The sequence below is a fragment of the Pyxicephalus adspersus genome, chromosome 9 (assembly GCF_032062135.1).
Source record: "Pyxicephalus adspersus chromosome 9, UCB_Pads_2.0, whole genome shotgun sequence".
NCBI classification, from domain to species: Eukaryota; Metazoa; Chordata; class Amphibia; order Anura; family Pyxicephalidae; genus Pyxicephalus; species Pyxicephalus adspersus.
In genome coordinates, this window is record NC_092866.1 from 7,804,930 (window position 1) to 7,823,055 (window position 18,126).

General features: G+C 39.4%; 1 protein-coding gene across 3 annotated transcripts in view; it reads left to right on the plus strand.

The window, feature by feature from the left end:
• Positions 1-18,126, plus strand: part of PHKB (phosphorylase kinase regulatory subunit beta) — a 171,496-nt gene that overhangs the window by 43,699 nt on the left and 109,671 nt on the right. For all 3 annotated transcript variants that reach the window (XM_072422462.1, XM_072422461.1, XM_072422460.1), the window contains 4 exons: positions 1,623-1,722; positions 7,383-7,490; positions 10,427-10,507; positions 17,321-17,436. In XM_072422462.1, the coding sequence (XP_072278563.1) occupies positions 1,623-1,722; positions 7,383-7,490; positions 10,427-10,507; positions 17,321-17,436 (405 nt within the window). The remainder of the gene's footprint in view (positions 1-1,622; positions 1,723-7,382; positions 7,491-10,426; positions 10,508-17,320; positions 17,437-18,126) is intronic.

The window sequence follows — 18,126 nt, forward strand, 5'->3', positions numbered from 1 at the left end:
TACTGCTGAATAATTTACAGCATATTGACAGACACTATAATACATTGAGATTATAATCACTCTTTCCCGGCACAAATCCTCTGACTGCAAGAATTTTTCTTTTCTGCATCCACACAAGAGCTAATTAGAATTCATTGAAATACGGAATATTTTATTTTCATCCAGGTCTGCGTAGGAGATTTCTACCCCTGATAACTAGCTAACAAATGTACGTGCCGTATTTGCAGCGGTAATGCAAATGTTCCTTTTTCATCTTCGGGCCGTTGGCTTCTCTTTCATACGTTAGTGTTTCTGACTGACACAGCTGGCTAATACAAGCTCAATTGTTGGGGGGAAAAAAGACTGCACAGAGAAAAACTTGGGTTGCCCATAGCAACCGTTTGGAATCAATTTGTAATTTTAATAGTTCTGGATAGTACTTGTGCTTTAGAAAGTCATTCTCTCTTGCTTAGCCTTTGCGGCATTGGGATCCCATATTCAAATCTTGGCTAGGTCACCATCTACATGAGGAGTGCATTTGTTAATGTGTTTGTGTTGGCTTCTTTTGGGCACCCAGCTTCCTCTCACATCCCAAAAACATGCAATTAGGTTAATAAGCTTTCCTCATAAAGTGGCTTTAGACTTGGATAATGATATATGACTATGAACGGGACATTAGATTGTGAACTCCTCCAAGGAACATTAAAGTGGAACTGAACTCCCCTGTACTGATTCTGTCCTGAGCACTGCCATCCTCTTTCTTTTTCTCTTCCACATTCTGATCTTTAGCTATCTTAATTGGCCAGCCCGGGATGAGGCAACTCCCACGCAAGCCTGCAGGAATTAAAATAGTCCTTGCATCCTCAATAGAGTCCCGGATTGCCGAGTATCCCTGGCAACAAACACTGAAATTTGACAGCTGGGTGGCAATAGACAGGTAATAGTTTATTGCGAAAAGGGACATATTCTTATGCTGTAAACACCTGCCCGATTGCCAATTTTCAAAGTGGGACTTTAGGACTCCACTCTAAGGCCCCTTTCACACTTGCGGCATATTGTAATGTTATACCACATGCCCAATCACACATCCAACTACTCATTTAAATGTATTGGAGCAATTGGGAAAAACTTAGTCCTGCCATTTTCTTGCAACTGCAGTGGAGTTCTAACACTATTCCGGTATCGGCACCAAAATGCATTGATCTGCTTTGCAGTTTGCTGCTCTGGGAAGCCTCTAACCATGTTGTTTTCGACTCCAAGTCTGAAAGGGACCCTATTGACATAACTGGGGACTTTGTAAAGCTCTGCATAATAGGTCAGTGGTATATAATTAAATCATAATAGTAAAAATTATAAACCCTTTTGGGCAAAGTGTTGGATAACATCATTCTAGGGGGCAGGTGCTCTATGTGGGGCATATATTTGGTGCCAGACATTAGGTTCCCTCCTATCCTCCTTGTGCCATTAAAATTTAGATGTATTTGGCTTCAATGTTTCATTCACCCAGATGATTTGTAAAGTGTATGTATAGAAAATTTGCACTTCTTAATCTGAACTCATCTAAACCACTATCATCATAGCTGGTTTTTGTATTTTGTCCTTCGTGTCATACTCACTTCCTCCGGTCTGTCTCTCCTATCCAGGCGCATTGACGATGACAAAGGACGGACACACGAGCTTGAGCATTCTGCAATCAAGTGCATGAGAGGGATACTGTACTGCTACATGAGACAAGCCGATAAGGTAAATCACTCAGGCTGGCTCAGCCGTCTATGACATTGAACCGAGGGTGTTCAGAACAGCAGTGCAATCCACAGAACTTTATGGATAACTGAAACTTTGTTGTTGTTTATAAAAACAAGGAAAAAAATCGTCAAGAAATTTACTATTGGTAATTTTTTTTTCCTCATACTTTACCCTTAATCATCACACAAATAAGTTTTTAAAGTAAACCTTTCATTTTATTTTATTTTTGGTTTGACATAATCACTGGGGGTCTTGTATGCAGACAATGCAAGGTAACACTCACGTGTGATGCTAAAGAACTTTAGTTAGCAATAAAATTTAACTAAACCTGTAATACTCACTTAGCCCTATTCCCATGCAGGAGGGATGGAGACGATCTTGGCTCTTGGCTATCATAATTGGCTGGGCCGGAATAATGTAAATCCGACACAGCCGAGATTGCTGGGTATTTTAGTATCCAAAGCTGATGCTTTTTTTTTTTAACAAATACCCAGGGCAATGAGGCAGGTAGTAAGGATTATTGGAGAAGGGTCATCAACTGTCTCCTTCAGCAAAATGACCTGCCAGACCATGAAAAAGGGGAACTTTATTGTTGTAATAAAGTGTAAGGATGGATTGATAAATGACATTGGAGGACTGATGTGCACATGCTAGATTGCCTAAAACGATCACAGTCCTTAGTCTTGGGCAACAATAATCCAGTGTGTGTACGTAGTTTAAGAATGACAGTGCACGCAATACCTTTTCGCAGCCGTTTCCTAGTTAATCATCTGGCAAACAAAGTCTTATCAGTGATGGATGATTGTTCCTAATGCTGCACAATACAACTGTTACACGTCATTCTGTACAGCAATGGTCTGAAACTAAGCTGGGTAACAGCTCACCTCAAGGAGACTTAAAATTCAATTTCAGGGTGCTTTGCCCAATTTTATTTACAAAAACTCCAAAAAAACTAAGAAAAATCCAGAATATTCCTTTGCAGGGTATCTGTGTAATTAACGCATGACAAACAATTTTACGCAATAAAACACACACATTTTAGCCTCCTAGCTCTGATTACCAGTCCTTAACTTTGGGAGACCTTGCCAGCTCACAGTCTCCACACGGCCCCTGTACCTGAGCCACACCTGGCCTCAGGCTGCAACTCCCCTGTCTCTAAGACCTGGTCCAATTTTTATAATCAATGGCCACGTGCTTCAGAGCCATTCTTTATCTCTGACCTAGGAAAGGGCTGGAATGCCTGGCCCACCCATTCCTTCCAGAACACTTCGGGCCTGGATCACAAGTAAAGGGCTGCAAATCTAAAGCAAACTAGTTAATAATGGTCCTATACAGGTCCCTTATCCAAGGAAACCTGAGGTACATGATACTGAATACATTGCAAATTTGGCATCATATATTTCATCTTGCTACATTTCCCAGGTGCTATTTATTTGGAAAATAACTGGAACTGATCCATGGAGGTTGAATCTGTGGGAAGAAGTTGAATAATAAAGAAATCTGCTTGTTTTATTTTCCTGAATTGCATTGCAATTATACATTTTTAACTTTTCGAGGAGTTCAGATTTAAAAGTCTGAAAGTGCAAAAACTAGAAAACTGTTCGACTTTGGTTCTCTTAGCCATGTCTTCTTGGCATCACATAATTTTTTAATTTTTGCATTAGTATAGAATAAACTTCCTTCAAATATTATTAAAAAAAAAGATATGTGCAGACACAAATTTACAGACTGTGGATAAATTGAGCCCATTTCAACTACTATTCTTCTTCATTTCCTTAAAATATAGATATATTTATATAACAGCTGGTATTGCATAAAAATGAATGTTGTATAAAATCTACAAAGCAGATGGTATGCAAAATATATGAGATAAAATAGGACAATGGTAAAAAGAATTACTGGAATCATACGAAGATGAATGAGACCACAGGTTAGCTGAACTTGATATAAATGTTTAAGTGTTTTTTTGTATTTTGAGACAATGATTACTAAATACATATTTCTAGAGTCGAATGTACATTTATTTATTATGGTTGGATAGAAAAGATAAAAGGCCATTTACAAGGACAAACACTCAGATGTGCACTGAATCAAACTCTCCAACTCCAATGCTGTTTATAAAGATCTGCATGTGCCGCAGTGTTATTACTCATGGGTGGCCGCTAATCCGACATCGTAGGTAATGTCAAGATCCATTCACATTCCAAGGGAGCAAGCCAGCTGGTCTTCTTTTATTTAGCTTTAGAATGTGTGTGGACCAACACCTGCCATGAATCCTCCAGGCTTTGGAGCCTTGCTTTAGGTTCTTTAATGTCATAAAAAGCCTCCCTGGCCAAAAACGAGGATTATGTCTTGCACCAGAAATACCCTGGTGCTTCAAAGTATGGATAAGCATGTGTAGTCATAAACAGATTTTTTGTGTGGATTAATAGATATAAGCCATAGTTCTTAGTTTTTTTTTTTGTTTTTTTTTTGCTGGTTTTGTTTTTAAATGACTTAATGTTTTTGCCTGGTTCCTATTTTGTACATATCACCATATTATTACTATTGATATTATTAATAATAATCAACAGCATTTATGTAGCGCCAACTTATTAAGCGGCACTGTACTTTAAATAGGGGTTGCAAATGACAGATACAGACAGTGACACAGGAGGAGCAGAGGACCCTGCCCCGAAAAGCTTACAATCTAGGAGATGGAAGAAAAGTATCACATAACAGGAGGGGAGATATGTAGTGGTGGAAAGTAGTGAGGGTTTAAGAGAAAGAAGGAGACAGATAGCAAGTTTGAAAAGATGGTTTTTGAGTGCTCCTTTGAGTGCAGAAAGTAGAAGCAAACCAAATAGGACAAGGAAGACCATTCCAGAAAGTCTGGGCAGCTCTAGAATAGTCTTGGAGCCGTGCGAGTGATGGGGTTATGAGTGAGGAAGTCATTAGTAGGTCATTGGAAGAGTGAAGAGAGCGGCTAGGGGGGTATGTTTTTACCAGGTCAGAAAAGTAAGTGGGACAAGAACTGTGGAGGACAGGAACTTGAATGTGATTCTTAGGTGAAATGGAAGCCAATGAAGAGAACTACAAAGAGAGGCAGCAGAAGAGGAGCGGAGGGAAGGATGGATGAGTCTGGCTTCAGCATTCATATCCAGCATTCATATGTAACCCAGGAGCCATTTGTTTTTAATCCTGATGTGTTTTTGGAGCATAATAAGCAAGCCGGTTATCCCCCCATACTGCCTGATGAATCCGCACAATACCATTTTTTGTTTCCTGTATTTATTGTCATATTCAGCCATCCAATACCTTTTTCCAGCTTTATTTTCAGACTCAGTGCAGTTCACATTTTCTAATGCTGGGTGTTGATGTGTCTGGCCTCTATAGATTTTCCCACTAAATGTGTTTTCTGATTGCTTGTAAGCATTCAAGGTTGTAGTGATTGATATGTGTAACATAGGATATTGGGCATGAAGAGTAAAGTTTTGTCAGTGTTCAAAGTATGCAGCACTCTACATGAAATTGAGGTTGCACGTGTCAAACCTGCTTAATGTACAAACAATACAAACAATGACAAAAGGGTAGGAAAGGACTCTGCCCAATGACGCTGACAATCTTATGAGACCTTGTGCAGCACTTTCCTTACATGCTGCATTCCCTGCTTTCTCCTTCAATGTTAGTGCTCACCTAGTCTTCACCTAGTGCAGCTTTTTTATACATTTTATGTGCACAAACAGATAATTGTACTCTTTCAGTGTTCTCCCCAACCCCTTTTGGCTGGGTGCACCACCTGGCACTTTCCAGTAACCACCCATCTGTAATACAGGGACTGCCAAAAAAAAATTCTGTGGAAAATACTTTTTGTATGTGGGTATCCTTTAAATCAAGTTCAGTTGTGCTTTTATATCAATAATAATCCCTAATATGATTTTTTTCCTGTTTGAGTTCACATGCATCACAAGCAAGTCAAAAGGAAAAAAAATGTCAGAAATAAAAGAGTTTGATTGGAGTTTGTCTGTAACACTTCTATCTTATGACCGTTGACGGTCAGAACAATTACATTGCTGGTGAAAATTACTGGTGTATGGCCTCCCTATTATCAAGCTGCGACCCAGTGCCTTGTGTTCCTATCCTCCATGGTCTGGGTTTTACTGCGTGGGAAGCAAGATCGTGTACTGACGATAAATGATCCTCATTCAGAGCGGCGTTTGCTTTTCATTTCAGCCATTTCCATAAAGAGCCCTTTTCTCCCTTTCTTATTGTCATTTAGTTATTTTGTTTTTTTTTTGTTCCCTGCCAGTACGGGCCATTAATCACAAAAGCTGGCACAGAGCTGCCTCCTCAGTGGATTTTAAATTTGAAACTCATAAAAGCTACAGAAAGACAAACTGTTTGGATGCAGCCCCATTATAATACTTTAGAACTTCCCGCTGGGGCTAAAGCCACTGAGTGTGGAGGGAATGTCAGTCCTTATGGTTAGTATGTTCTTCAGCAGTGGTTTGAGAATAAACCAATGGGCCATTTTAAAATCTTCAGAAAGTTTAGCAACAGTGACCTTTCGACCCTATGTAGTAGTTTCAGCTAATTTAAAGATATGTAGACCCTTTAAAGGGTCTACATGTCTTTTCACTTTAAAGGGTGATCTTACTAGTAGTACACTTCTGTCCTAAGGTGAAAACTCTTACTCTCTCTCCTATGACAAAAGCAGCATTCTCACCCTAGGTTGCTCTCCTGTTTTTCCAGGTTCTGAATCTTTGGCCATCTTGATTGCTCAGGCTAGAATGTACGCACCTACTCATGCTGTGTGGATTGAGCTGCTTCTTTTTGTTCTAGCAACTTTTATCATTGAGACAAAGAGTGATGGGAAGACAAACGTTTACAACATTCCATGCTTTTTCAAAAAAAGATTCTTACATTTATTAATAATAAACAGGTCTTATATAGCACAACATATTTTGCAGAGCTGTACAAAATATGACAAATGACAGACAGATACAGACAGTGATACAGGAGGAGGAGAGGGTCCTGCCAAGAGCTTAGAATCTAGGAGGTGGGGTAGTGAGGGTTTAGGAGACATAAAAAGTGGGTTTTGAGTTGTCTTTTAAATGAGCAGACAATAGGAGGAAGCCTAATAGGACGAGAAAGACCATTCCAGAGAGTCGGGGCAGCTTTAGAAAAAGAAATATCTTGGAGCTGTCTATGTGACGAGGTTATGAGTGAGGAAGTCATTAGTAGGTCTTTGAAGGAGCGGCTGGGGGGGTATTTTTCTTTCAGGGCAGAAAGGTAAGTGGGAAAAGAACTGTGGAAAGATTTGAAGGCAAAACACAGGAGATGAATTTGATTCTAAGGTTAAATGGAAGCCAATGAAGAGAACTACAAAGAGAGGCAGCAAAAAAGGAGCAGTGGGAAGGATGGATGAGTCTGGCTGCAGCATTCATAATAGATTGTAGAAGAGAGAGTCGGATTAGTGGAATATCAGAGAGGAGGAGGTTACAGTAGTTACATTGTCAAAGTCACAGGAAAGTACAATGTTGGGCAACCATCATGGGGCTCTTAGCAAGACAGTGTGCCAACGATGAATACAGACACCTATTTGATGAATCACAGGGTGCTGGCAATATATATGTTTTCTGTTTACTCTCTTGACCTTGTGACTGATTCTCTTCTAGGTGGAGCAGTTTAAGCAAGATCCAAGTCCACAGAAATGTCTTCATTCTATTTTCCATGTTGAGACTGGGGATGAAATCCTGTCATATAAGGATTACAGCCATCTCCAGGTAAGATGTTTGATCTTTGTCATCCCTGCAACATATGTATTATACAGAGGGGTCTGGACATTCTCACCTATAGCAAAAGAAACACTGGTATACAGTTAATAACCTTTATATCTAGGGAAGCACTGATAAGTGGGCCAATAGTTAGGGTATGTACACATGTGCAATAATTGTAGTTGTAAAGAAACTTTTACGATCCTGTCCAACAACAAATGACTGCACAGTGCATGAACAAGTGGTGTACATACAGTGCCGTTTTGCTCTATGGAGAGGGGAGGGAGGAGAACGACGGAGTGGCACCCCACTGCGCTCTCCCCTTCACTTGCATTACGATTGCTTGTCATCCATAGATCTGCCAGGGCAGTTTCCGAGCCCTCTACACACGCCAGATTTGCGTCCGATATCAACCCTAAACCGATTAACGGACGAGAACCATTGCACTTGTGTACATAGCCTTATTCTGGCTTGTCATAAACTAGGATCTGAATCTACAAAAGCTGGTAAACCCAGGTAGCAGACTCCCAGAACATTAGCTCAAGGGAGCATGAGCCCTAAAAAGGGCAAAGGTATGGAATTGGGTACACAAAGGACTCGAAAGGCTTTTGGGAAATTTGATCACAGGGCTTGGCACTAACAAACCCATTACTAGAATACAAAGCTTTGCCTTTATTGCCTGCAGCTATTAAAAGAGCTTCCTCAGACTGGTTGCAGCACAGGTGCTCCATGCAAACCCAGCAGTATTTGTGGCCACATGTTACCCCTGGGCCTCTGTTGCTAAGTGAGATAGCATTGACACAAGTTGTGTGCTTTCATGTTTAAACATGGTTTTGTTGTGTATAACCCCTCTGCATTGAAGCTCTGTTCTGATTTACATTCATATCCTTGATGACCATGATCACCAGCACTTCATGGACACAAAAATAGCGTATATATTTGTTAGTTGAACTTGTTTGTATATTTTTTGAGGGTTGGACCACAATTTCTGCTCAGGACATCTGATTTATTATAATAGCAGGCTGTTGACTGTGGACATTTTGGCCAATACACTCTTTTACTGACCATTGAGGTCATCTCAAGACCCAACTGTTATCAGCCAATTTGAACATTAAATTGGGGCACACTCATCATGTGATGTCTATCCATCTGGGAACAAATGGAGTACTGCAAAAGTCAAAAGGTCCACAGCTTTTAAGCTTTAAAGTATTTTAAAAAGCATGGTGTGAAAAGAGGGATGATTTCCATAGCATGGATATGCCTTTATCACTGCCTAAAGAGAAAAAGTATAGCATTTATAAAGCTTTGTGCTTTATAATCTCAGCACTGACAACTTTGGGACGTTGGATCCTAAGGAGTGCTATTAAATTAATAGATCATGTTTACAAATATTTTTTAGTTTTTTTTGCTACCACGGGGCAATGCAGGCTCCATACTGCAACCAAATACAGACCCCCATGCATCTCTATTACCGGCTTCCTAAATTAAAAGGTGCGCAGGAAAGGCTGTAAAGATCTGCTTTTACCTAATTACTAATCAAATAAATGAGCTGTTTTACTACAATGCAAGGGACAGGATATTTGTAAATGGACCCTTAGAATAGCTCTTATAGATTTTTGCATTATTAGTACTCTCAGGAACCATATCCATGTTGAATGACATTCATTCTATTTCTTTGCAACCCTTCAATATAAATTCTTCCTTTCTTTCATTGTTAACTCACACCACCCATTACTTGAGTGCCTTATAATTAATGTCTGCACTTTAACCACGTATACATTAAACATTGTTTGCCAACAATAGAAGCCAACTCATTAACCAGCCCACATAAATGTGTTAGGAGCACATAAAAGCAGACCTAGTTGGTTTTTAAATAGAGCTATGTGATTCTGTCCACAGCCTATGTCCCACTGCAGGTAGCCAATCTATTGTCATAACCGAGAACAGACTGCTGTGTCCTCAGATACCCAGCCTATTGTTTAAGCCATTATTTAAATTGTTCCTATACTTTTCTTGCCAATAATGCTGTCATGTAGATAAATGTGAAGCAGTTTGCTATAAGTGATTTAAAATAATTACCTGGAGGTCTAATTGTGTTTCAAAGCAAAAGTTAATAGTTTGCTTTGTGAGACTCTCCATTTCCTGAAAGAGATACTATTTCCAAATAGAACATGCGGCACCTTAGACAGTAAAACAGACTTAATGCCTTAACCTAAATGTCTTTTATGTATGCATGGTGGCCATAAAAGTGAAACTCATGCTCAAATCTCAAGCTTTAAGTCATGATTGAGTGTGCCAGACCTCTGCTAATAGACCACTGATTCCAAATCTCCAGTAGATGAAAGTATTATGATTTGAGCTGTAGTAACTGGTCTGTTTCTACCAAATATCTTTTTTTAAGTTTAACTTGCATGCACGGTTCTATGGCCATGTTTAAAAATGGTACCTTTGAGCCCTACAAAAAAATGAAAATTGACACTTTATTTAAATGGAAACCTCTAGGCTCTGCTATGAATGCTTGGAAGACTCTTTGGATCTTCTGTTCTGCATCCAATACCAGCTATAATCATCATTGCCTATGTCCTACCCCTTTCTGTCACTTCCCACCATACTATTTGTTAATGATACACTATTTGTTAACGCCGGGTTGGCGTAGGCCACTGAGCTTATGTCAGTTTCAATATAGAGCCTCCAGAGATTCAGGGGACCACGTTTTACAGGACATGTACCTGGTGCACAGTTGCCTAATGTCCTTGCTTGTTAAATAAACAGGTTCTCTTTAGGCACTAATATTTTTTTTCTTTAAACATTTAAGATGAAATTTAAAAGCAATATCAGAAAAGCAGCAGTGGAAAGCTTATCTGCAAATGAGGAGTTGCATAAAAGGTCAAAAGACATAACATGAAAATTCATTAACGATGACCTTTTTTGTTTTTTTCTTCCAGATAAATGCAGTGTCCCTTTTCTTGCTGTATTTGGTGGAAATGATATCCTCCGGACTGCAGATCATTTACAATACAGACGAGGTAACCTGTCTTCACGGATTCCATTATACTTGATCAATGAGTTTTTTAATTAATTCTTTCCCTGCACCACTATGCCGCTTAATTATATTTCTTGTATGCAGTCAATATGCATCAGACCATTCTTATAAAGACTGTGATGTATAATTAAGAGATAGCAGGGTGGTGATTTTTGCAGAGGGGAAAGTTCCAAATTAAAGACAGTGTCAGATTTTAAGAACTTCTCTATTTTTCACAGCAACCTGTGCATTGCGGTAATATGGGTAAACAGATAAGCGCATATTATTTGCCCTGCAGTGCCTTTCATCATCGATGATACCAAAACACGTTACCCAAAACAAATGCAATTGTAGCGCACAACGCATGGTATTGCACTACTGTGCATTGCAGGGTGGTGCTAGGTAAAAAAAAAAAAAAAAAACACTTGCACATTTGATTTTGTTTTTCCATTCTGGTGTTATCCCAACCCTTGTGTTTCAATGGACTTTCTCAAATTAAAATGGAGATACCACTGTAAACTGATAAAAGATAAGAGATGAAAATATTAATATACACCAGGGATAACTTACTTCGAGAAATGGATCATTTATTCCTGTAGTTAATGATTGTTGTTACTGAGGATAATATTGCGTGTTCTGGGTTCAAGTAGAAAAGTGTGGAGCCAATAAAGTAGAATTTAATTTTTGTCACTTGTAAAATGAGGGCATCCCCACTTTTTATGGTTCTGGATAATGGTGGATCCTTTGACATGATTTTAGCTTGAAAAAATTCAAGCTCAGACAAAAGTTCCATAGTTTACTTAATTTTTTTTAATCTTGAGCACTGAAGGATATGCTTCAATCCCCTGAAATGTATTGGCTTTATTATTAGGTGACTAGCATTGCAGGCTGGATCCTAAATTGGTCCTTTCATTTAGAGCAGAGTTCCTGAACCAGAGTTATGCTTCCTCCAGAGGTTGCGGGGTGTTCCTTGAGCTCACGGACATTACCAGATGCCGGGTTTTCTCCTTTTTAATGCTCTGCCAGGTCTTTACTGCAGCGGCTTTCGGTTGCTGTTTGTTTGTGGGCCTTTCTGTCCGAAATTCAGTCTTCTACAAGTGAAATGCATGCTCAATTGGGTTCAGATCAGGTGACTGACTTGGCCATTCAATAATATTCCACTTTTTTGCTTTAATAAACTCCTGGGTTGCTTTGGCTGTATGTTTTGGGTCATTGTCCATCTGTATTATGAAACGCCCCCCAATCAATGTGACTGCATTTAGCTGGATTTGAGCAGACAGTATGTCTCTGAACACCTCAGAAATCATTTGGCTGCTTCTGTCCTGTGTCACATCATGGATAAGCACTAGTGTCTCAGTGCCATGGCAGCCATGCACGCCCAAGCCATCACACTGCCTCCACTGCCATCCTTGGATCCACGCCTTCTCCATACTTTTTTCTTGCCATCATTCTGGTAAAGGTTGATCTTGGTTTCATCTGTCAAAATAATGTTTTTTCAGAACTGTTCTTGAATGTTTTTGAGTAAAGTCCTATTCTTGAGGCTTATGAGTGGCTTGCACCTTGGAGTGCACCCTCTGTATTTACTTTGAGTCAATTGTCCAATTACTTTTAGGCCCCTGCAATGAAGTGATTGGGTAAAAAAAAGGCTTTAGTTCCTCACATTTTATGCAACTTTTTTTGTTTAACCCACTGAATTAAAGCTGAATGTCTGCAGTTCAACAAAATTCACAAAAAATTCACAAAATTATCTGTGGTAACGTACAGAACCAAAATTAGAAAAAAGTTGTCGCTGTCCTAAAATATATGGACCTAACTGTATAAGCATTAGAAAATATATTTGTGAAATGTAGTACAAATGTGATGAGTTAGGTATTTTGCAACAGGTGACAAATTCAGTTGTAATACACAAGCCTCAGGAAATAATATAAAACACTGCCTAAGCCAAATTCCCTATCATTTGTGTCTTCCACACTCCCCCCCCTTCCAGACATTGCAGATCACAGTGGGAGGTTTTTATCTCTGTCCATCCAAACCGCAATGGACAAGACCAGGTGTGGCCGGGTGATGATTGAAGCTACAAGGTGACAATTGCTTTGAATTCAGAAGCAGTGCAGCTTTGTTGTCACCCACAAGAAGCTGCATGATGAGGTGGACAGGCAGATTCAACATATATTTGTGAAACTTTGCAGAGAAAGCAGAAGAAAACTGTGTTTGTAGATACCCCTAAAATTATGGGACTTTCTTTTTCCTTTTTTTTTTAACAAACAAAATATAAGCAGGCTTAACATATGCTTTACTTTCCCTTTTAAGATTCAGATGCAATAGCTTTTTATTGTATTTATGAATTAAATTATTCAGGTCCCTTTTTAAAGTTTTACTAATTTATTTCAGGAGTCATTTTGCCGGGCAATTATCTTACAAAACGCGCTTGTCCCCGGCGACAGCAGGAAGCTTTGTCTTGTAATATCAATTTTACATGTAAGCTATTCCTGGCTTTTTATTTTCAGTCTGTGTAATTTCAGGCTCAGTCTCTACAGTAACACTAAATAGGAGTTTGATGCGTCTTGTTTTCCAAGTTTGTTATAAGTTTGCAGCATCAACGCCACATAAAAGAATTGTAATGTGTCTCCATGGTGATACAGAATATAGAGATTAGAGCGGGTAATTAATTTTTATTTTCAAGCTGAAAGAAATCCTACTGATATGTGAAGGAAATTTCAGAAAACTGGTAATGCTTGTAGATTAGGACATATGTTGTTTGTTGCCTGCTGCGTTAGGCCTCACAGAGCGTTCTTCAATGTATGGGGAAATAACGTTGATAAGTTCTAAGCAGACTAAACAATGGCGGCTTTGCCCGTATGAACTGTCCACATTGTAGCTTAGATGATTGTTTGAGGGTTATAAATTACTCTGACACTTATTTATTGTGTTGTAATTGAATATTTACAGTGTGTCCCAGTTGGCTATTAAAGAGGAGTTTCCAATAGCTGCTAATTGGAACTGAAATCCCACTTTGAAGATTGGCGATCAGGCCAGTGGGTATTGCAGAAAGGGACAGGCGATGTCCCTTCTGCAATAACCATTCTTACCTGCTTGATCACTGCCCAGCTGTCAAATTTCGTTTTCATGCCATGGCATGACCAGCAATCCTGGCTTCCCTTGAAGGTACCGGAACTGAATGATTGCCCTGGAGTTAGGTCATCACAATCAGGAAGAAGATGGCGGTCCCCCTGATGCCTTGAGTAATTATGCCTTGACTTCTATGGAAATTGTCTGCCTGTAAGGGAAATGGTTAATTGAATAGGACTGTAATGTGCAGGAGTGTTCAGCTGAGGATGGCTTGCAGCTGGAGAAAGCTGAACCACACAACTGTATAGGGAAGGTTGGGTTAGTGCAATGTTTCCAGGGTTCATGGGAATTCTAGGCTTTCTCCAGAGGTTGCTAGGGGTTCATTGAGTAATGAGCAATTTGTGCTTCTCAGGTTAGCTTCATGACACCAATGACCATATGCTTTACACTTTTCATATGTCCCAAAAACTAAGCTATCACAGACAGCATGGTTGGATCAGTGGTTAGCACTCTGACCTTTGCAGCACTAGGTCACAGGTTTGTTTCCCCACCAGGACTCTGGGTACTTCAGTTTCATCCCACATTTGGGCAGTTCCCTCTGCCCCTTTGAGGGACAGTTAGTGATATGAAAATAGACTTTAATATGTCAGCTTTATATATAAATACTGGCTAATAATTATAACCCTGGGAAATGTTCTCCAAAAAAGCAAAAATGGACCCAATTTGAAAGTGGTGATGCTGTCGGTCTGTATAGTTTGGCTGTTGTAGTAAATCCAAATATACAGAGGACCCGATGAAAAAAAGAAAAAAAAAAGGTGGTTCACACTTTTGTATTTTAGAAAACAAGACATGTGTTGGTCAACAAGCAGTATAAAGCTTCCTCCTGTCTTTCTCTTACACCCATATCTCTGACAAAGGTTCTCACAGCAAACAATCTCATTCAATTCTCCATGGAGTTTTGAATTTAGATTACAAGGCTTCAAGAATCAGACTCACCTACTTTCCATGTGAGGAGTTTTCTGGAATCTAGCTGCTTTGTATATAAGGAATACTCTACCTCCAGTAATCCTTTGTACTATAACAATGGCAATAATTTCCATCTGGCATTGACTTGGCTTTTTAACTGTGATCAAATTGAATTTTGCACGACAAATATTGTGAAATTCAATCAGACAATATTTAAACAAATCTTAAGCCAGATCCCCCTGCCCCAAATTACCCCAACGTAGTTCTTTCGGCACCACATTCCATGTTCTTTCGAAAACTGCCGTGCAAGTCAGTCAAAAAAAAAAAAAAAGAATCCTATTTGTTTGGATTTTTCTTTCTTTTATTGAGCAGCGATTACAGTTTCATTTTTCCGATCTTATGCTTTTAAGAAATGCATTTCCTCGCTGGAGCCGACAGACAGTCTATTACCGGGAGATTGGTCTAGCTATTTTCACCTTATCATTCACCAGCAACTGCCTCCACGTCTTGTTCCTAAATCCATATTCCAACCGCAGGACTCGCTAAGGAACGAGCTGATTATGTAGAGCGTGTTTGCTCAGAGACGAAATGCGCCTCAGACTTATAAACAGAATTTCCGCATATAGTGTTTGCCCTGGAGAGCCCCATGTTATTTTAATAGCATTATGGATTTTTGTGCATGTGCCATCCTCAATGTAAAGTCCTCTTCCTCTGCATTTCTGGAACGGAAAGCACACTTTAGTGGAATTAATAAAGCATTCAATATTTACAGTGTGCTTAAAATCGCTTTCGAAAACCCTAACCCAGGTCGGTTTTTTAGGAGGTGAGTTGTTGTCTGTAATGTTGACTGTTGCCTGACGGCTTCCAAGGAATTACAATCTCCATCACTGGCCGACACAGTCTGTGATGAGCCTCCATGTACAGGCATATTCCTGCTTGTTGCTGCTTTTGTATATGTGCTTTTTTATCGTAGTGGTTCCAGACCAGATTCTTAGGAACTTGGTGGGCATACAATACATTTTACCAGGCTTTACTACATTTATTCCAGCTTTTCTTACCAATTCTTACTACACGCATGTATATATATTTATATTTGACAACACTCTTCAGTGCGCCCCATCTTCTAACAACCTCAGTCAGACTGCACTATCTTCCTTAACACAGTAGTATGTTGTGATACTTGTAAAAAGGGATACTGGAGTGGAGAAATACGGTTTTGAATAATATTTCTAGGTACAAAAGTTATTCAAAAAATATGTGATCCACAAAAGTTGTCCTCCCCCTGAACCTTCACCCTTTCCCCCTTTCCCTCGTTCCTTGTCTGTTAACTATTTAGAATGATATTTTATATGAACTGCCCCTTGAGAGGAACGCCTTGCTTGTCAAGTTGTTTACCAGTTTTATGCCATGTGTGTTATTATTTCACAGTATTTAGATAGCTCCATCATATTATGCAGCATTGTACAAAGTCTATAGTCATGTCATTAGCTGTCCCTCAAAAGAGCTCACAATCTAATGTCCCTAAAAATGTCAATTTTAGGAGGGAGCGAATTACCTAACTGCATGTTTTTGGAATGTGGGAGGAAACCGGTGACACGGTGAGAACCTGCAAATTCCATGCAGATAGTGTCCTCGCCTAGATTCAAACCTGGGGCCCAGCACTGCCCGGTTGTATTATTTCAAGATGCCTCCTTCCTCTTCTAGATGACATAAAAATGTACTGTGATTAAACTGTGTGAGATGCATAAATTTTGTTGTTGTGCATATATAATCATGCACAATCAGTTTGGGTAGCACCTGTACAAATCTTAATTTTTAAAATTTCTTCGCAATTCTAGCGTAGAATTTAAGTAACATGATAGCTATTGTTAGGAGTTTGGCAGCTTGCAGGATTTGTTACAGCATGACATGCTGGGTCTCCTAGTTCCCCACAACTGTATTACTATGTTTTCCTTTGATCATTCCATATTTTTTGGATCATTGCACAGCACTGTTTTGAGCCTTGAGAGAGCGAAATTACTCTCCTCTGTCTCGCTCTTCCTTTCATCATGGCTTCCCTTATATGTGGACTTTGATCACTCAGTCCTGCTGTAGTTTTTACTTTCAATCATCTTAACATTACTTTATCTCTGTGATGGATTTGACTCCTGCCATGTCTCCATCCTGTCCTGTTGTGTCCTAATCCCAGCATTGGGACTGGTAGTCTCTTTCTTGTTTTTTATGTTACAGCCCGTACAGCCCGACAGTGCAAGCTGTAATTTTACATTATACAATGCAAGGGATCCAATAGTCCCTGCTAATGTGGTGAAGCAACAGTGACTATATACTTGCATTAATGATATCGGCACCCCGCTTGCATCCCTTCTAGCTGCATTTTGTATACTTTGAAATATTTTTTTTTTCTACTTTGCTTTGTTAAGTACTTTTTTTCTTTTGTTAGTTTTAGGTTTTAGGTATGTGGTCCTGCAAAGTATGTTCTTTCTCAGACCCTTCCTGTAATAGGGTGACTATGTTTTGTTTTGGTCCTCTGTTGTGCCCCTCCTCCATTGTTATCCTGTTACACACACTGACAATGGAAATTACAAGTGACTCTACTAAAGCACCTTATAAAGGCAAGGTCAGCTATTGCCACCAACAGATATTTTGTCTTTGGAGTCTGAGGAATTATAGTTACATGCTACAACCAGTTGTTATTTACCTATGGTGGTGGTTTGGCTTGTAACCTTCTAGGTCCTGTCTCTGTCGGATTTGGTTATGTGTAACACTCTTCTCTCTGTTTCAGGTATCATTTATCCAGAACCTGGTGTTCTGTGTAGAAAGAGCGTACCGCGTGCCAGACTTCGGGATCTGGGAAAGAGGCAGCAAGTACAATAACGGCAGCACGGAATTACATTCAAGGTATTTGCACACAGCTCATTCCATTATTTCTTCACTCTGATGGGCTAATTAAGTCACAGGCCCATTTGATTTGCCTATTATTCCTTATGGCAGGCTTTATGGACGCTCTGCATAAATAGATTGGATTAGCAAAACTCCGTAATGAAGGAGATGAAGACTGAGTAAGCACAGCTAAATTATAGCCCCTTCAGCAACAGGGAACAATGCACTTTTCATTTCTTTCATTTGTCACAGAGGAGTTCAATCTATCCGTTCTGCAGTTCATTGGACAATATGGCTTCATTATTGGGCTTTGAAAATACTACTAAGCTTCGTTTGCATCTAAACCGACCACATAACATATCCCGTTGGTAATTTGAAGCAAACACCCTTTCTTTGAAAAAAGCACTTTTTGTTTATGGGGTTTTGCTGATTGCAATAATTCTACACATTGAAGAAACAATATAGGACTCATTTGTGTATACTCCTCTTTTTTGAGTGGTAGGATTCAATATAGAGGCAAAAAGTTTGTTTCCTCAAGCCAGAAAGATCCTTTGTTCATGTGCTTGCTGATCATTATAATGTGTGGGTGCAGCCACAAACTTGGCTTCAGAATGGCTTCAGCCAGAAATTAGTGATCTTAAAATGGGTCACATATATTAAAGTGAAGCTTTTTTTGTCCTAAATGAAACATCTAGAAATGTTAATTGT